Source organism: Taudactylus pleione, unplaced genomic scaffold, assembly GCF_031769625.1.
Source record: "Taudactylus pleione unplaced genomic scaffold, aTauple2 ptg000043l, whole genome shotgun sequence".
In the NCBI taxonomy this organism is placed as follows: Eukaryota; Metazoa; Chordata; class Amphibia; order Anura; family Myobatrachidae; genus Taudactylus; species Taudactylus pleione.
The window spans coordinates 2,025,956-2,047,002 of record NW_028284445.1 but is presented as its reverse complement, the minus strand read 5'-3'; the positions used below and the strand labels follow the sequence as shown (position 1 = coordinate 2,047,002).

At 46.7% G+C, this 21,047-nt stretch overlaps 1 protein-coding gene across 8 annotated transcripts in view; it reads left to right on the top strand.

Annotated features, from left to right (window-relative positions):
- The window catches only part of NHLRC3 (NHL repeat containing 3), an 85,454-nt gene that overhangs the window by 8,071 nt on the left and 56,336 nt on the right, over positions 1-21,047 (top strand). For all 8 annotated transcript variants that reach the window (XM_088460183.1, XM_088460182.1, XM_088460187.1 and 5 more), the window contains 4 exons: positions 2,431-2,584; positions 11,411-11,608; positions 12,376-12,467; positions 17,439-17,551. In XM_088460183.1, coding sequence (XP_088316309.1) covers positions 2,431-2,584; positions 11,411-11,608; positions 12,376-12,467; positions 17,439-17,551 — 557 coding nt within the window. The remainder of the gene's footprint in view (positions 1-2,430; positions 2,585-11,410; positions 11,609-12,375; positions 12,468-17,438; positions 17,552-21,047) is intronic.

The following is a 21,047-nucleotide window of genomic DNA, read 5'->3' as shown; positions in this document are numbered from 1 at the left end:
AGAAAAACGAACAGAAAAAGAGCGATCAGATAGGTAGGAAGAGAACCAAGAAAGAGCTGTGTCCTTAAGACCTAGGGATTGTAATGTTTATATGAGAAGAGAGTGGTCAACAATGTCAAAGGCAGCAGAGACATCTAGAAGAATTAGGAGTGAGTAATGGCCATTAGCCTTGGCAGTGACCAGATCATTTCCTACCTTAGTCAGTGCTGTCTCTGTGGAGTGCTGGGACGAAAGCCAGACTGAAGTGGGTCCAATATGTTGTGGGTGTTAAGAAAGTGTGTGAGGCGGGTATAGACAAGTCTCTCCAGTAGCTTAGAGGTGCATGGGAGCTGGGAGATAGGATGGTAATTTGAGAGAGTATTGGAGCATTGTCCAAGTAACATTTTATCTTTCATCTCTTTAAATAGATGTCAATATTTTTCCACTGCTGTCAACACTAGAAAATGGTGTTTAATTTAACCTGTCAGTGTAGTATGATAGTACATTCGTAGACCTATTTGATTCGTTAGTACACATTCTGCGGTTGAAAGCTGTGTAGAATATATACAGTTTGTCTGGAAAGAGCACTTTGGAGATCACATTGGTAGTGAGGTACAGAATTACACAAATGAACATGCAGGAGGTGACTGCTGATGAGCTACATGCAGAGGACAATGCAGAGTTGCACCTAAGTCCATTTTGGCAAACGTTATGGAGCACTGCGCATACTCTGCAGTGTTCTCCCCAGTAAATGTTTCCAGCCGGGGGCATCAAGAAGTAGCCGGGTGTGGCCTTCGCAATAATAAAATGTTTTAAATCCTGACCTTATAATGATTTAAACTTGAAATAACAATTTATCTGTTCTCTTCTTCTTAGAGGCCCAGATACTGTCCCCACTTGCAGGCTACACAGAATATATATTTTTATACAGCTCTACAGATACTGTCCCCACTTGCAGGCTCTCTTTAATCAGCTCAGGTGACTGGTCCCGCCTCAACTTTTATACATGAGGAGGGATCTTTGCCCTCCAGCCTGACACCACCTCTGCACTGTGATGGAAACCGCCCTCCCCGCCCCAATGCCACATCCCCTGCTCAGCACTCTCCCCTGCCCCAATGCCGCGTCCCCTGCCCAGCACCTCCCTCCGCCCCAATGCGCCGTGCCCCGTCACCTGGAACCTTCACTAACATGTCCTTATTGCCGGCTGACACGTAGCCTCCAATGTGAAGAATGTGACGTTGGCGCAGCTCGGCATCACATCCGTGACCGTGGCAACAAGGACACATTGAGGGTGACTGGGAATGCGGTGCATTGGGAAGGGGAGAAGTGCCGGGCGGTAGGCTGTTTCTGCCGGGCGATGCGCCCGCAGAAAACAGCCTGGGGAGAACACTACTCTGTAAGTCTATCCAACTCAGTCACATCTCCACTTGCGCTTGAATTGACGTAACCTGGTGGCAATGGGGTGTTCGCACATAGTTCAAATTTAGTGAGGGCATGTCGATGGGGTTGTGGTACACAGTGGTGCATCTGTTTTCAGACGGATAGGGCTGTTGCAAATGTGCACTTATAATTATGGCCGCTATGAAACCAAGCAAATATATAGGGGTGGTGCGGTCGCATAGATGCGTACAACTCAGCATACAGGCAATTATCTACATTTTTCTCCATACATGCCATATGGATGTAAGTTTAGCTGACTTGCGTGCAGCCCCGTGTCAGCCCCTGACATATGTAGCATTAAGTAAAATACATTACTCATCATTAACCTGACACTTAGCAGTGGTACTGTTTACTGAGTAAAGTATTATGACCCTACAACTTGCTGGCAATATCGACATTGCACCACACCTTTTATGGAACATATGGCCTGATTCAGACCCGGGTCGATGATGGCCCAGTGCGCATGCGCACGACGGAGCCGGCTCCGTCGCGCGCATGCGTGAGACCCGGATAGCGACGGGCCAACCATTGCTCCGGGTGTCGTACCAAAGGGGGCGTGCTGTTGATGTTGAGTGACAGCACGCCCCCTTTGGTGGGCGGGCCGGGGGCGTGGCTGTCCAGACGGAGGCGTTCCCATGGGAACGCCTACCGTCTGGGGCCGGCCCCACTGACATCACAAGTGATGTCAGTGGGAGAGATTTCGGCTCTGTTAGAGCCGAAATCTCTCTGGGGTTTGCGGCAACGAGACCCTACCACAAGGATCACGTCGCAAGCCTGATGGTCGTGGCCATCTTCCTGGCCGCTCGCTATAGCTGTGGGTGGTTACCCACAGCTATGCAAGCGGCCAGGAGGCCGCTCTAAGAAAAGCATGCGGCTCTGAATCAGGCCCTTAAAACGCAATGTACAACTCATGTTATCATTGTGTTTGGTTTGTGCAATGAAATAATTAATAAAATAGAGCAAAGTTAGACTTGCTTTTCGTATTGATATATTGTGATTGTGTCGTCTTAGAGAGGGGAGAATGTATCCAAAGTGCTGGTGTTCACAGAGGATGGATATTATAAAGAATCCTGGCATACAGACACGCTGGAGATGCCTCACGGTATATTTGCAGTGACTGGTCCAGAGTCCCAACGGTCAATATGGATAACAGATGTGGGGCAAGGTATTCACAATGTGTTTGTTCACTGTAACCTAAAATGTCGGCCATTAGCCTATATTGGGCCTGGACGGGTCTCACAGATATCTGTAAACTGCACATGTACCCCAGAAGGCAAACACAGAATATGCGTCATAACATGCATGCGCACGAACACAGATGGAGATTGAAAGTGCAGACTGATTAATTTGTCCTTTGACGTGAAATGGGCCTTTCTGGGCACCAACTGGGCAGTTGCGGCACAGATGTGTCATGGGAGTGCTGTGTTCATGTAGGCCGACTTCCATTGTTCGGAGCATGCAGACAGAGATGGGACGTCTGCGTCAGGTGGATCCCAGCATGCAGTGGGTGTAAGTCTCGATACTAGTGATAACATCTGTGGGCGGCGCTGCCTTCCGCTTGAAGACGAGCAAATAATGTGAATAGACAGGCTCATTAGCATAAGGTAGAGAGCACGCTCCTCAGGCAGTATGGAAAAGTGGAATATACTGTATTTCAATTTATAAGCATGATTGTTTATATAATTTTCTCATTCCCAGAGATAAAACTGTTGGCTTTAAGTGACTTTAAATTGTTCCTTAATTCTTTGTAAGGACATCTTTATGTCTACCCCAAGCATGTTTAAATTGCTCTACTGTATTAGCCTCTACCACCTCTGATGGAGGCTATTCCACTTATCTACTACCCTTTCCGTGAAGTAATTTTTCCTCAAATTTACTTTGAACCTACCACCCTCCAGTGTCAGTGCATGTCCTCGTGTTCTAATACTTCTCTTCCTATGAAGAATGTCTCCTTCCTACACCTTGTTAAATCCCTTGATAATGCCGAAACTAGGATTTTAGTCACCCGGGGCAAGGCAGTAATTTGGTGCCCCCTCTCCATGTTTTGATATTACTGATTGTTTTACTGCACCCCCCAAACACCCTCTCTTTACAATAATTTTACTTACCCATAAAAGCACAGAAAAACCCTCTCACCTCACAGCCCTCCTCATCACAGCCTCACACTGCAAAGCCCTCATCACAGCCCCTCACTGCAAAGCCCTCTTCACAGCCCTCCTTATCAAGGGTCCCTCACACCACAGCCCCTCACTACACAGCGCTGCCTCACTACACAAAGGCCCTCACTAAACACAGCCCCTCACTATACACAGCCCCTCACTACACACAGCCCCTCACTACACACAGCCCTCCCTGCAAAGCCCTCATCACAGCCCTCCTTATCAAGGGTCCCTCACACCACAGCCCCTCACTACACAGCGCTGCCTCACTACACACAGCCCCTCACTACACACAGCCCCTCACTACACAGCGCTGCCTCACTACACACAGCCCCTCACTACACACAGCCCCTCACTACACAGCGCTGCTTCACTACACACAGCCCTCCCTCACTGCACAGACCTCCCTCACTGAACAGCCCCCCTCACTGAAAAGCCCCTGTCATCTCCCCACCAGCAACAGCATACTTACCTGCTGGCTCTTGCACAGCAGCGGACTGGAGGCGGCGGCGGCAGCGCCGTGTGGAGTGGAGGTGCTTTAATTGTGATGGACGGGCCTAACGCCGTGGCCATCCTCAGCGCAGGGCACTGTGAGTATGGACTGGGAGAGATGTCATAACATCTCTCCCAGTCCCAAGAGACACTGCAGGAGACAGGGGAGGGGGGCTGCCTGCTGCCATGTGTAATGGTAGCGGTGCGCACAGCAGAGGAAGAGCCGGGCCCAGCGCTACTGGTACTTGTGGCACCAGAGTGGACATCAGTGAGGCGCCCGGTGCACATGACCCCTCAGCCCCCCCTAGTTGCGGCCCTGCCCTTGATATAGTTGAAAGTTTCTATCATGTTCCTCCTTTCCCTTCTCTGCTCCAAACTATAAATACTATAAATAATCTTTCCTGGTAAGTTCTGTGCTGTAGGCCATGCACCATTTTATTTGCCTTTCTTTGTACAGTCTCTAATGTGTTTATATCCTTCTGGATATGTGGCCTCCAGAACTGAACACAGTATTCTAGATGAGATACCAGTGACCTATACAGTGGCATTATTACTTCTTTATTCCTGCTACTGATTCCTCTCCCTATGCAACCAAGCATCTGACCTGCCTTTCTCATTGCTTTGTTACATTGCTTCCCTGCTTTCAGGACATCTGAAATAGTGACTCCTAGTTCTCTTTTCTCCTCTGTAGTTTCCATTACAGTACCATTGATATTATATTTAGCCTTTGGGTTTTTGATTTTTATATTATACTGTAATTGCCATATTCTTGCCCATTCCTCTAGTCTACCTAGATCCACAATCAGTTATTTTACCCCTCCTGTTGCATACCTTTTGTGTCATCTGAAAATAAGCATACTTTCTCTCAGGAGTGTATCTAGGGATCCAAGCGCCCCTGGCAATGTAATGGACTGGCGTCCCCCCAGTAGTAATCCCCCCTATGCTGCATTTCCCCCAGTAGTAGTCCCCCCTATACAGTGCCCCAGTAGTAATCCCCCCTATGCTGCATTGCCCCCAGTAGTAATCCCCCCTATGCTGCATTTCCCCCAGTAGTAGTCCCCCCTATACAGTGCCCCAGTAGTAATCCCCCCTATGCTGCATTGCCGCAGTAGTAATCCCCGCCTATGCTGCATTTACCCCAGTAGTAGTCCCCCATATAAAGTGCCCCCAGTAGTAGCGCCCCCTATGCTGCATTGCCCCCAGTAGCAGTCCCCCCTATACAATGCCCCCAGTAGTAGTCCCCCCTATACAGTGCCCCAGTAGTAGTCCTCCCTATACAGTACCCCCAGTAGTAGTCCCCCCTATACAGTGCCCCAGTAGTAGTCCTCCCTATACAGTGCCCCCAGTAGTAGTCCCCCTATACAGTGCCCCAGTAGTAGTCCTCCCTATACAGTGCCCCCAGTAGTAGTCCCCCCTATACAGTGCCCCAGTAGTAGTCCTCCCTATACAGTTCCCCCAGTAGTAGTCCTCCCTATACAGTGCCCCAGTAGTAGTCCTCCCTATACAGTTCCCCCAGTAGTAGTCCTCCATATACAGTGCCCCAGTAGTAGTCCTCCCTATACAGTTCCCCCAGTAGTAGTCCTCCATATACAGTGCCCCAGTAGTAGTCCTCCCTATACAGTTCCCCCAGTAGTAGTCCCCCCTATACAGTGCCCCAGTAGTAGTCCTCCATATACAGTGCCCCCAGTAGTAGTCCCCCTATACAGTGCCCCAGTAGTAGTCCTCCCTATACAGTGCCCCCAGTAGTAGTTCCCCCTATACAGTGCCCCCAGTAGTAGTTCCCCCTATACAGTGCCCCCAGTAGCGGCCATCCCCTATAAAAAAAATGCAACTTACCTGATCCTCGCTTCTGACGTGATCGCCGCTGTCTGCTTCGAGTCCCGGCTCTTCTTGCACTATGGGAGAGACGTCATGACGTCTCTCCCATCATCCGCTGCAGGGGGAGCCGGAAGATTGAGCTCCAGCCAACTCCCTCCGTGGATGACGCAGCAGCCAATAAGAGTCTGTCTGACTCTCATTGGCTGGCTGCTATAACAAACACACAGCCGCCTCTGGTGGTTTCTAAACTGTGCAGGGCAGACCGCTCTCATTGCGGTCTACCCTACACTTGTGGGACCGGGGGACTAGCGGGGGTAGTCCACCCCTTGGCTGCTGGTGGTACTGCCGGACGGCGCCCCCCCTTTGGTCAGCACTCCTGGCGAGTGCCATCCAGGCCAATGGGTAGATACACCCCTGCTTTCTCTTCAGTACAATTTGCATTGTCACCAACAGAGATATTAAAAGACACTGGCCCTAGTACAGGTCCATGGGGTACACCACTGGTAACCTTTCCCTCTTTTGACTGCACTCCATTTACTACAACTCTGTATCCTATCCTGCAACCAAGTTCTTATCCATTCATTCCTCTTAGAATCCAATCCAGTTGGTGCTGCATGGCTGGTCTCTGTATGAGTAAGTTGGTGCTGGTGCTGCATGGCTGGTCTCTGTATGAGTATGTTGGTGCTGCATGGCTGGTCTCTGTATGAGTATGTTGGTGCTGAATGGCTGGTCTCTGTATGAGTATGTTGGTGCTGCATGGCTGGGCTCTGTATGAGTATGTTGATGCTGCATGGCTGGTCTCTGTACGAGTATGTTGGTGCTTCATGACTGGTCTCTGTACGAGTATGTTGGTACTTCATGGCTGGTCTCTGTATGAGTATGTTGGTGCTGCATGGCTGGTCCCTGTATGGGTATGTTGGTGCTGCATGGCTGGTCTCTGTATGAGTATGTTGGTGCTGCATGGCTGGTCTCTGAATGAGTATGTTGGTGCTGCATGGCTGGTCTCTGTATGAGTATGTTGGTGCTTCATGGCTGGTCTCTGTATGAGTATGTTTATGCTGCATGGCTGGTCTCTGTATGAGTATGTTGGTGCTGCATGGCTGGTCTCTGTATGAGTATGTTGGTGCTGCATGACTGGTCTCTGTATGAGTATGTTGGTGTTGCATGGCTGGTCTCTGTATGAGTATGTTGGTGCTGCATGGCTGGTCTCTGTATGAGTATGTTGGTGCTACATGGCTGGTCTCTGTATGAGTATGTTGATGCTGCATGGCTGGTCTCTGTATGAGTATGTTGGTTCTGCATGGCTGGTCTCTGTGTGAGTATGTTGGTGCTGCATGGCTGGTCTCTATGTTGGTGCTGCATGGCTGGTCTCTGTATGTTGGTGCTGCATGGCTGGTCTCTGTATGAGTATGTTGGTAATTCATGGCTGGTCTCTGTATGAGTATGTTGGTGCTGAATGGCTGGTCTCTGTATGAGTATGTTGGTGCTACATGGCTGGTCTCTGTATGAGTATGTTGGTGCTGCATGGCTGGTCTCTGTATGAGTATGTTGGTGCTGCATGACTGGTCTCTGTATGAGTATGTTGGTGCTGCATGGCTGGTCTCTGTATGAGTATGTTGGTGCTTCATGGCTGGTCTCTGTATGAGTATGTTGGTGCTGCATGACTGGTCTCTGTATGAGTATGTTGGTGCTGCATGGCTGGTCCCTGCATGAGTATGTTGGTACTGCATGGCTGGTCTCTGTATGAGTATGTTGGTGCTGCATGGCTGGTCTCTGTATGAGTATGTTGGTGCTTCATGGCTGGTCTCTGTATGAGTATGTTGGTGCTGCATGGCTGATCTCTGTATGTTGGTGCTGCATGGCTGGTCTCTGTATGTTGGTGCTGCATTGCTGGTCTCTGTATGAGTATGTTGGTGCTTCATGGCTGGTCTCTGTATGAGTATGTTGGTGCTGCATTGCTGGTCTCTGTATGAGTATGTTGGTGCTGCATGGCTGGTCTCTGTATGAGTGTGTTGGTGCTGCATGGCTGGTCTCTGTATGAGTATGCTGGTGTTGGTGCTGCATGGCTGGTCTCTGTATGAGTATGTTGGTAATTCATGGCTGGTCTCTGTATGAGTATGTTGGTGCTGCATGGCTGGTCTCTGTATGAGTGTATTGGTGTTGGTGCTGCGTGGCTGGTCTCTGTATGAGTATGCTGGTGTTGGTGCTGCATGGCTGGTCTCTGTATGAGTATGTTGGTAATTCATGGCTGGTCTCTGTATGAGTATGTTGGTGCTGCATGGCTGGTCTCTGTATGAGTATGTTGGTACTGCATGACTGGTCTCTGTATGAGTATGTTGGTGCTGCATGGCTGGTCCCTGTATGAGTATGTTGGTGCTGCATGGCTGGTCCCTGTATGAGTATGTTGGTGCTGCATGGCTGGTCTCTGTATGAGTATGTTGGTACTGCATGGCTGGTCTCTGTATGAGTATGTTGGTGCTTCATGGCTGGTCTCTGTATGAGTATGTTGGTGCTGCATGGCTGGTCTCTGTATGAGTATGTTGGTACTGCATGACTGGTCTTTGTATGAGTATGTTGGTGCTGCATGGCTGGTCCCTGTATGAGTATGTTGGTGCTGCATGGCTGGTCCCTGTATGAGTATGTTGGTGCTGCATGGCTGGTCTCTGTATGAGTATGTTGGTACTGCATGGCTGGTCTCTGTATGAGTATGTTGGTACTGCATGGCTGGTCTCTGTATGAGTATGTTGGTGCTTCATGGCTGGTCTCTGTATGAGTATGTTGGTGTTGCATGGCTGGTCTCTGTATGAGTATGTTGGTGCTGCATGGCTGGTCTCTGCATGTTGGTGCTGCATGGCTGGTCTCTGTATGTTGGTGCTGCATGGCTGGTCTCTGTATGAGTATGTTGGTGCTTCATGGCTGGTCTCTGTATGAGTATGTTGGTGCTGCATGGCTGGTCTCTGTATGAGTGTGTTGGTGTTGGTGCTGCGTGGCTGATCTCTGTATGAGTATGTTGGTAATTCATGGCTGGTCTCTGTATGAGTATGTTGGTGCTGTATGGCTGGTCTCTGTATGAGTATGTTGGTGCTGCATGACTGGTCTCTGTATGAGTATGTTGGTAATTCATGGCTGGTCTCTGTATGAGTATGTTGGTGCTGCATGGCTGGTCTCTGTATGAGTATGTTGGTGCTGCATGGCTGGTCTCTGTATGTTGGTGCTGCATGGCTGGTCTCTGTATGTTGGTGCTGCATGGCTGGTCTCTGTATGTTGGTGCTGCATGGCTGGTCTCTGTATGAGTATGTTGGTGGCTGGTCTCTGTATGAGTATGTTGGTGCTGCATGGCTGGTCTCTGTATGAGTATGTTGGTGGCTGGTCTCTGTATGAGTATGTTGGTGCTGCATGGCTGGTCTCTGTATGAGTATGTTGGTGCTGCATGGCTGGTCTCTGTATGAGTATGTTGGTGCTTCATGGCTGGTCTCTGTATGAGTATGTTGGTGCTGCATGGCTGGTCTCTGTATGAGTATGTTGGTGCTTCATGGCTGGTCTCTGTATGAGTATGTTGGTGCTGCATGGCTGGTCTCTGTATGAGTATGTTGGTGCTGCATGGCTGGTCTCTGTATGAGTATGTTGGTGCTTCATGACTGGTCTCTGTATGAGTATGTTGGTGCTGCATGGCTGGTCTCTGTATGAGTATGTTGGTGCTGCATGGCTGGTCTCTGTATGAGTATGTTGGTGCTGCATGACTGGTCTCTGTATGAGTATGTTGGTGCTTCATGGCTGGTCTCTGTATGAGTATGTTGGTGCTGCATGGCTGGTCTCTGTATGAGTATGTTGGTGCTGCATGGCTGGTCTCTGTATGAGTATGTTGGTGCTGCATGACTGGTCTCTGTATGAGTATGTTGGTGCTGCATGGCAGGTCTCTGTATGAGTATGTTGGTGCTGCATGGCTGGTCTCTGTATGAGTATGTTGGTGCTGCATGGCTGGTCTCTGTCTCTGTTGGCAGCACGTATAAAGCCTTGGAGGGGGATAAAGTGGAGAAGTTGCCCAAAGCAACCAATCAGCTTCTGTTATTTCAAAGACTATGGTAGATAAATGACAGTTAGAAGCTGATTGGTTGTTTTGGGCTACTTTATCTCTCTCCAAGGCCTAACATCTTCCCCAGTATCTGTTGTCATCACATAGCTCGTAGAATACAATTTCTCCAGGTATAATGTTAATGTAAGACACCAGACCATTAATACGTTTCACTTGCAATACTTTAGCTAACTGCATGGTTCACTGTTGAATCATTGTGCATAGTGCATTGTTGTAAGAACAGAAGGTTACACTGATTGACAGATGCTGTGGATAATATTATGCGTAAATAATTTTTAATTAATGTATAGATGTGTCCATAAGCACCTTGCCTCAATACGCTGTATGGTGTGAGATGCCCGGTGTACCGTCTTTTTTCTTAAATTTTGCATCTAAAGCTGGGTACACACTCGGTCAACTTGACAGCCAAAAGGCCATCTCACCAACCGAGCGGCTGATTCATATAACTTGCCGATCGGCCCCTCGACATGTCCTGACATAACAGCTGAATTTACCCGCCCAGATGTGACGTCAATCCCTGTAACAAGTACACAGCCGGGCGGCAGACCACCTGTACACACAGCCAGATGCGCCATTATATCTGCAGATATATCGCCCATCAGCTGTGCTGCACAGCAGATGCGATATGTCTGTGAATGACGTTGTTCACAGACATAACACACTTGTACGATTGAACGGCGATATATTGCCCAGCGTGTATCCAGCATTAGACGCATCACAGATGCAGCAATAAGCAGCTCATACTGTACCAGAGACGCTGGGCTGCAACTTTAACCGCACAGGAATTCGTTTTAAACCCAAAGTCGCAGATGAAGCGCAACGGAACCTGGTGTGAGAAAAAGCCGCAGTCGCTGCATTGCAGAACTTCGTACACAGATTCAGACTCATTCGCACACAGATGTACTAATGTCGCACAGCAAACTGATCAGACCAATCTAGCAAAGTAGTTTTGTCACTTCCAGTTGTTTTCTCTGTGCAAATATGACGCACATTCTGTGAGGAAGACGCTTGAGGCTCCCGGGACCTGGTACTCTGAGTGACTCAGTCACTAGTATAGCAGAGTGCACTGTGTAGGCGGGATGGCGTGCTGCTGCCGCACTGCTGTTATAGATCACGGCCTAGGCCGGGTCTGAGCTACCATTGTCCTATAGGCCCAGCGCAGAAGAACTAGTTAGCATGGCTGCAGAGAACGCTGCAGCTTCCATCAGGTCTGAGACATTTTTTAATTTAACTAATCCCGGAATTTTTGCCTCCAATCCTGGGAATAAAACCCTGGACTTTTCTAGGCTAATTCCCGGGATCCCCGGTTTGGCTTCCCTAGTAGGGGTCTTACTAATATTAATCTAAAATGTACAGTTTACCCTTGAATAACTGTCCTTTGCATTGTACAATGGACTTTTTAGCACTCCATTTTGAATTCTCTCATCAGGAGCTTATGGACACACGGTAAAGCAATATTCACCTTCTGGGAATCTACTTAAAGTCCTTGGCACGCCGGGTATAGCAGGATCAAGCCTGAATCCTCTTCAGTTTGATCAACCTGCAGCCATTTTTGTTGATGGATCTAATGTGTACATTGTGGATGGAGATGGAGGGCTTAACAACCGTCTTCTCAAGCTTTCTAAAGGTACTCGTTTCATTTTATGAGTGGTTAATGATGCTACATCTTCCTTCCTCCCCGCCTTCCCCATCTGTGTCACTCCTGTTCGTCTGTCCCTACCTGAAAGAATGTAAGCTCTTTGGAGCAGGGCCCTCTACCCTCTTGTGCTTGTCCCTACTGTAATTTAATTTATCTCTTACTCCCCACTAGGGCAACCAACACTCGGCTGCTTATGTGGGCGTAAAGGTCGCTAATATAGCAATGTTTATTATACATGTCCATGTCCTGCTTTGTATTGTAAGTCACTGGTTACTTATTTGTTCATGTACTTTGTAAGGTGCTGCGGAACACTTGTAACGCCATATAAGTAAATGATGATAAGAATAATAATAATAACCTAAATTAAAATCTAACACTGTTTGCAAAACAATTCCTTTATTTCATTGACGCCTTCTATTTATTTGCCAGTAGGGGCACCTGAGCAGCCATTTTATAATAACTCTTCCATCACCTTTCAATACATGTTTGGCTTGTGGGTAGACATACACTTTTTTTATTGTTTCCTCTGTCTTAATTTACTATTGCTTAAGTGCAGTAAGGAGAATCTGTCTCCTCCCAGTGGCACTAAGTATGTACTGCATTTCTAGCTTTTGCTGATTTTTTTTTTTTTTAATATGAGATCAGGCAGAAAAAAATTCTAAAAACACAGACAATTCGGATTATAAATGATCTGTGTAATATTTTATTTTGTATCACTAAGCATAGATTTGTTTTTGTTTTTCATTTTGTATTAGATTTCAGCCTGCAGTGGACTTTGGGAGGCAATGGAACACACCCGGGGCAATTCTACATCCCCCACCATGTGGTAGTAGATGACGTGGGACGTGTAAGTCTGCTTTTGTTATAATACATTATTAATTTTTTTTATTTTTAGCACCCCCTGTATTTGACAACGTTAAATATGAAATCTAGAAAATCCAATGTGACATATTTTATCAAATAAGTACAGTATATAGAAACCAATGAATGTTTTTCGTGCATCTTTTTAAATGTTTTGTTTCAAATTAGTGAATTGTATTACTTGTAAATGGTTTTATTGGGTGTGTGATGAACCAAACTTCTGCTGATGGAATAAACAAAACTAGTTTTAAATTTAAATAATAAATAAAAGTCAAAAGTATTATGGATGCGCTTTCAAGTTTCAGAGAAAACCTAGTTGACCTATGATGCTCATTACATATCTCCGCTTCTATTTTCTGTGCCAGGCTCTCCCGTTTCTGTCCCAGACTGTCTACTGACCCTCTTGCTTGGGACTATGGACCTCATTCAGAGCCGCTCGCAAAATGCGAGCACACGCTCTGAATGAGGGCGGCCACTTCTTCTTTAAAATCCTGTCTCCTGGCCGCTCGCTAATCTGTGGGTGTCCACCCACAGCTTTAGCGAGTGACCAGGTGATGGTCGCGATGGTCGAGACCATTGCGACCATCTGGGCTTGCGACGAGACCATTGGGGTCGGGTCTCGTCTCCCGGAAGCCCCAGGTAGCTTCCTGCTCTAACAGAGCAGGAAGCTACCTACTGACATCACTGCTGATGTCAGTAGGGCCGCCTACAAACAGCAGGCGCTCCTTCAGGAACGCCTCCGTTTGTCCGGCCACCCCCCCTCCCCGCCTACAAAACGGGGTGAGCTATCGACCAACATCGACAGCTGACCCTTTTGTAGCGAGCCCAGGAGCGAGTGAATTTGTCACTCGCTCCGGGGCTAGCGCCCACGCACTGCGGCGCTGCGCATGAGTAGAACCTCACCATCGACACTCTTGCGAGCACGTCTGAATGAGGTCCTATTTGCAGGAGTGTAGTGCATTGCACTCTAATTGCTGCTTTGAATGTGGATTGTGCAGTCTAATGATGCTGAGTGTCGCTGACTGTACAGCTATAGCTGTCCTGAGTTTTTACAGTTAGGAGACTCCTTGCTAAACTCTAATTCTCAGTGAAAACGTAAAGCTGCCCAATATTTGTGTGTAACATGTAAAAGCAGAACTTATTTTTCCTGCATTTGTCCCCCTTTTTTCTCCTTCATCCACTAGGGGACTCTGGAGTCTCAATACAATGGGTATAGGAGTGGGTTAACCGGGAGCTGGCACACAAACTAAAAGTAGCTAGCTCCTCCCCCTCTATACCGAGGTTAGTCTAAAAAAGGGAGCTGGACGTATGCCTCCCCTTTTAGGGCTTAATTTAATTTAATAATGATCTCCAAACAGCAGGAGGACGGACAGGCATCCTTCTGCCCCTACCTGTCTACACCGATGGAGCTGCTGGGGGAGACCTCACCGCTGCTGCATAATGTTTGCGCTGAGGTCTCCTGCTACATAGACAGTCTCTGGGGAGCCCAGATACGCGCTGTTTACAGTGCTCGTTGCGGGCTCCCACAGCACATGCCCGCCGCCAGCAGCTATGGCTGGGCCAAGGTTAGTGCTTCCTGGCTCCCTGGTTAGCAGAGGAACCAGGACATTATTAAAGGTGGGCATTCCACAGTGCCTCCGCTCGCGCTGAGGGCGCCAGAGCGGGTGGGGGGGGGGGGGGCGGTGGAGCCTAAGTTTGTCTTCTGCTCCTGCCTCCCATCAGCCTCAGCGCTTCTAAAGAATGCTGAGAGGCCATTTTGGAGCACTACTAAGTGGAAGGAGCAGGCTGTGTCTTGGAGTCAGGCTAGTACTCAGTTACACCACTTGCTATTATTGTTACAGCGCTATTCGGTCAGCGCTGTAGGGAACATTGCTTATCTCCCTCTATGCCCCTTTCAGTTAGTCCTAGAGTGTGAAATGTTATTACTACTGTCTTTTTTCCTTTCACTGTGTGTGCGTGTGTGGATAAACAGTACACTACAGGATGTCTACCAAGGGGTCTAAGGCAGCCCAAAAATCCTTTTCCTGCAAAACTTGTGGGGAAAAATTCACAAAGGGACAGCCTAATGCTTCCTTACTGTGTGATAATTGCATGTCTCAGCCTCAGGACTCTGTTAATGTGAGCCAGCCTATATGGTCGGATCAATTAGCATCAGTTATATCAAACCTGTCTTCTGAGTTGGAAGCAGCTCGCAGGCACCCCCTGCATCTACTGAGGTCCTTAGTAAGAGATTGATTCATAATCCCTTACATTGGGATGAATCAGAGGAAGAGGAGCTTCAGGACCCAGTGGAGGGGGAAGTGCAAGAGGAGGAGGTTCAGATTAAAGCGTAGACGCTTTAATTACTGCAGTACGCCAAGTGTTACATGTGGAGGATGTAGAGGTAACTGCAAAACCGTCTGTTTTTGGTAAAAGGTTAAAGCAATCCGTTACTTTTCCAGCATCGTGGCTTTGCAATTAGCGGAGGGGATTAAGTCCGGAACACAGCCTGACGACCTCATTCAGTTAGCTGAACAGATTGCAGAATCAGCTGCATTCCTAGGGGAAGCGTCTAAGGACATTTGCAGTCTATCCGCCAGATCTTCAGCATTAGCTGTTTCAGCTAGAAGGGCTCTGTGGTTGCGTCAATGGCAAGCAGATGCAGAGTCTAAGAGAGCGGTAGAGGCCCTCCCTTTTACTGGGGAGGTTCTTTTCGGCTCGGAATTAGATAAGTAGATCTCACAAGCTACAGGTGGAAAATCCACTTACCTACCATCTGCTACTCCTCCTCCTACCAAAAGACCCTCAGCAGGTCCTTTCGGTTCTTTCGTGCCCCTGGGAGATTTAGAGGGCGTTACAGAAGAGCCCCGGCTTTCTCCAGGGGTAACAGAGACCGGGGTAGAGCAGCGGCGTCAGCTGCCTCCAGCTCACAGCAGGATAAAACAGCTGCAAAGCCTGCCGCATGACGTTCTCCCTTCTCATTTGGGGGATCCCAGAGTAGGGGCTTGTCTCCTACGTTTCAAAGACATTCAAAGACATTTGGAACCAGTCTTGTCAGAACGCCTGGGTTCGGGACGTCATTGTTCATGGCCTAAAGCTGGATTTCAAGATGCGGCCTCCTTCTCGAATTTTCAAGACCGGTTTACCTCTGGTTACAGAAAAACGAGTAGAAATCCAGGAGGCAATACAAAAACTGTTATTGTCTCAGGTAATAGTGAATGTCCCGTCCTACCAGAAAGGACAGGGGTTTTATTCCAGTTTGTTTGTGGTGCCCAAGCCGGACGGCTCCATGAGGCCCATTCTCAGTCTCAAGGAATTAAACCCTTATCTGCGAGTCTTAAGATTCAAAATGGAATCTCTCCAATCCGTGATAGCGGGTCTCGAGAGAGACGAGTTTTTAGTGTCCCTCGACATAGAGGATGCTTATCTCCATATACCTATATGGCCACCACATCAGGCCTTTCTTCGTTTTGCAATACTAGACTCACATTTTTTCAATTTCAGGCCTTGGTGCGAGAGACGTAAATACCCTCCGTCAGTCTTTAGGATATCACGTCTCCTCCTTTTTCTTCAGGCTGGACTAACAGCTGGCCTTCGTCTGGGTTCCTTGAAGGTACAGATATCTGCATTGTCAATTTTCTTTCAAAGAAAATTGGCCTTACTTCCGGATGTTCAGACCTTTCTCCAAGGAGTCATCAGAATTCAGCCTCCTTTCATACCGCCCACTGCACCTTGGGATTTGGACTCAGTTTTAGCTTTCCTTCAGTCTGAGATCTTTGAGCCATTGCACAGGGTGGAGATAAAGTACTTGGAAGGTGGTTCTGCTGTTGGCACTCACTTCAGCAAGGCGAGTGTCAGAACTCAGTGCTTTATCCTGTTGCCTTCCCTACCTCATTTTCCATGAAGATAGGGCGGAGTTGCGCACTCAAAAAACTTTTCTTCCCAAGGTAGTGACTGCTTTTCATATAAATCAGCCGATAGTGGTCCCGGTTTTCAAAGACGATTCTCCTAATTCAAAATTATTGGATGTCGTCAGGGCTCTTAAGATTTACGTGGACAGGACTGCATCTCTCCGTAAATCTGATGCTTTATTTATTAGGTTTGATTTGGCCCGTCCAGGTTGGCCGGCTTCCAAACAGACCATTTCAAGATGGATTCGCCTGGCTATCAGACAGGCTTATGTGGTGGCTTCCAGACAACCACCTAGTACCATTACAGCGCATTCAACGCGCTCGGTAGGTCCTTCATGGGCGGCTGCTCGGGGGGTTTCATTGAACCAGCTTTGCAGAGCAGCTACTTGGTCGGGAAAGCATACTTTCCTTAAGTTCTATCGTTTTGATACATTTGCGGCCTCCGCTTCTGAGTTTGGCCGTGCAGTATTGTAGGGTTTTCAGCGCGCTCCCACCCGGGATGTAAGCTCTGGGATGTCCCCATTGTATTGAGACTCCAGTGTCCCCTAGTGGATAAAGGAGAAAATAGGATTTTGGTACTTACCGATAAATCCCTTTCTCCGATTCCACAGGGGACACTGAACGCCCTCCCTGCGCTGTTCTTTCTGCATTGTTACTGTCTTTACAGAGACTACGGTTTGTTTGTATTTAGGTCATCTGATTGGCCTGTTACCTTTTCTTTTTTCTGCGAATGTTGTGTTATTACATGTATGTGATTATCATAGCTTTTCTGTCTCCTTCTCCTTACTTCCAGCTCTCCTCGGGCACAGTTATTTTTAGACTGACCTGAGGGAGGATATAGAGGGGGAGGAGCTAGCTACTTTTAGTTTGTGTGCCAGCTCCCGGTTAACCCACCCCTATACCCATTGTATTGAGACTCCAGTGTCCCCTGTGGAATCGGAGAAAGGGATTTATCGGTAAGTAGCAAAATCCTATTATTACAACATGGTTTGTTGAGATGCAAATTTTCACCCTTTTACTCTTAACTGCGGATGGACTATTGCTGTCTGACATCTGTGTGTCTGTAGGTGTGGGTGGCGGATCGCGGGAATAAGAGAATACAGGTGTTTGATAATGTCACAGGAGAATGGATCGGATCATGGGACACCTGTTTTTCTGAAGACGGACCCTACTCAGTCAGGTATATAACTAAACATGTTACATAAAACATAAACTACATACGGCAGTGTCAGCTGTGTCAGCCAAAGTATAAAAAAGTGAAATCCTGATTGTTGAAACAGAGTTTAGAGGCTTTAGTAAAGGATGTATATAGTGTAAGGGGCATGGTACAATGGGCCTGATCCAGACCCGCTCACAAGCTGGTCGATGGTGGCCCAGTGCGCACGTGCGTGCCCCGGAGCGAGCGCAAAAAGCACTCGCTCTGTGGCTCACTACAAAAGGGGCGGCTGTCGATGTTGATCGACAGATCGCCCCATTTTGTAGGTCTGGATTCACAAATGTAGGCCTATACGATACTCCTCCCAAAACCGGGCAACGACCCATTACTAGCGGAATCATATCGCCCGATTTCACTTTTAAATTTGGATTTTAAACTGCTGGCCAAGATACTAGCCAATAGGCTACAAACTTTAATGTCTGACTTGTTAACCCCACATCAAACAGGATTTGCCCAAGGCAGACATTCTGTTAGGGCTATTCGTATGGCTTTGGCAGCAGTGCTGGCAAGTAGGGGGCGGGAGAGGTCAGGGGACATGTTACTCAGACTAGACACTCACAAAGCCTTTGATTCGGTAGCGTGGCCGCATCTATTTGCAATACTAGAAAGAAGAGGCTTCGATTCTTTGTTTATTGGACTAATACGGACCTTTTATTCTCATCCTATTACAACCTTGTTAATTAACGGGGTTCGTGGGGATCTGATTAGAATGCACAGAGGAACTCGTCAGGGGTGTCCCCTCTCCCCGTTATTGTTCAATTTATGTATTGACCCTTTGTTTCGAATCCTTCAAAATTGGTCGGAGTTTCGAGGAATCAAAGTGGCAGCAACAGAGATGAAACTATCTGCTTTTGCGGATGACCTATTACTTTATATAAATGATCCTGTAAACTCTCTGGGGAAAATATTGTCTAAACTCTCGGACTTTGGAAAAGTATCGGGATATGTGGTAAATTCATCAAAGTCGGTGGGCCCCTATCTCCATCCCAATATACAAGTTCCTCGTTGAGGTTCTCAATTACCATTACGTTGGGCCAAAACGAGTATTGACTACTTGGGAATTCAACTTCCCAAATGTCCAGCTGAGCTGTATAGACTTAATTTCTCAAAAGCAATTATACAAATAACTAAAGAACTGGAGGTTTGGAAACACCTTTGTTTGTCCTACATAGGTAGGGCCAATCCTATTAAGATGGTAACGTTCCCGAGGCTGTTATACTTGTTTCAGGCGCTTCCCCTTCTTTTAACGCAAAAAGACTTACGCTTATTAAATTCTCTTTTTAGAAACTATTCTCTGGGAATCTAAACACCCAAGAATTGGGCTAATTAAGTTACAGCAAACAAAAGCGAACGGGGGTATAAATTTTCCTCATATCCTAAATTATAACCATGCCGCAATATTAAGATATCTCCGTGATTGGATCCATGATAAAGATCTTTATGCAAACTCCTCGATTGAGGGTCAATTTTTAGAAGACTGTAATTTGGTAAGCTTCCTGCACATGCATGATGCAGAGATTCCAACCCATATCCGAGAGAACCCTCTCTTATGGTCCACGCGAAAAGTGTGGCATATCATTCGTCACCGTGGCCAGTTAAATCCTTACAAATCTATATTTTTGCCTTTTATAGGGAACTCGAAATTCCAGGGGGGTAGGGCAGCATTTCCTTTCACTAAACTTTATAAAGAAGGACTGACTACTATAGGTATTTTTCTTAACATACCATTGAAACGCTCACTTAACTATGAAGAGGCGTCAGAAAGATTTCCCTCATTTCGTATCCACCTCCTCACTTTTATGCAAGCTAAGCACTATGTGGCTTCAGTCATTAAATGTTTCTCGGATTTGGATTGGGAAAACACATTTGATACTATGCTACACTCGGAACCAGCCACAAAAAAGGCATTATCAATACATTATTCCTTTTTAAGACAACCCATACAACATGAGGTGGTGCGTACTGGGATGAGCAGGTGGGTGCAGGTGATTCCTTCACTATCATGCAAAATTCTTAACAAAGCTCTTCTCTTATCCCGCAATTTACTCCCAGCTATTCAATATCGGGAAATGTTCCTGAATATTTTTCACAAGGCATACTTCTCCCCATATAGACAATACTTGGCGGGTATGATCTCTTCGGCCTCTTGTCCTCGCTGTCAGTCCACCACTGCCAACTTGTATCATTATTTTTGGTCTTGTCCTCTTTTGAGAACCTTTTGGCTTCAAGTAAGGAAGAACGCCCTTGAGCACCTGGTGAATTATGTACCTTTCACTGATGTGTGGGCCCTGTTTGGGATACTTCTGGAGGTCAGCGAGTGGCTAAGGGTTGTAAGAGACTTCTGCTCATTGTGAGTGCGGTGGCTCGCATGACAATACTCCAGACATGGATTGAAACTTCTCCACCTAGACTGTATCTTTTTAAAGAAAAGCTCTTTCTTGTATTTAATATGGACTGGATTGAGACAGTAGTAGAGAAGGAGGCTCGTGTGGGAAAATTTTTCCTAACTTGGGAAAGTTATATAGAAACTCTGACCTCTGACCTCAGCACAGAGACATAGAATTCATGAATCATTCAAATTTACCCAATGGTATTGTCAACAAACAATATCTGGGGATCCTCCAATTAGGTTGGATTTTTAGGGAATTATGCTTTGTTTACCTAGGCCTCCCCTTTCCCTGTCCCCCCCCTGTCCTCCCCTCTTTGGCATCCTGTCCCCACGGCGCTTTCTTCTCAAGCATAGATGGTTGCATTGTTATATATATCCTTAAACTAATGGATAAGAGTACAACAGATATTGTTGCTTTATATTTGGTAATCTTCTGGTCTAAATAGAGGCCTATTTGTTTTACTGGAAAATATGTGTGTATTTATCTATTTGTTTTTTTTCTCTTCTATTATACACAAAATGTATAAATAGACACAAACATATAATGAAAATTGCTGTAACTGTTCATTTTATTCATCGATCAGCTGTTATTGGATCAGTTACATTATGTATGTGTTGACTTCATGGTGTTTTAATAAAAAACAAAATTAAAAAAAAAAAAAAAAATTCTTTCCATATGAAAGAATCCATTGTCATTTTCTGTGGATGTACATACTCCCACTGCTCAACAGAGCTTAATATACCATTGTTTTACCATCTGTATACTAAACATTCCCTAATAATCGTTTGCATGGGCCAATATAATCAGAAGATAAGTAACCAACCAGTATGCCTTTTGGATATGAGAACACACTGAGAATATGAAGATGGCACCCAGCGTTGGATTCCAACCCAAGATCCTAGTGCTCCGCATGCTTACTATAATGCTACCCAGCCACTGTGTACTGTTACTTGATCATCTATTGCTCACTGGCAATATGTACTGAGAAAAATATAATTTGTCTGACAATGTAACCAACTGTCTGGTTATTTCATATTTTTTCATGCACATTTTGCTTATACATACAACGG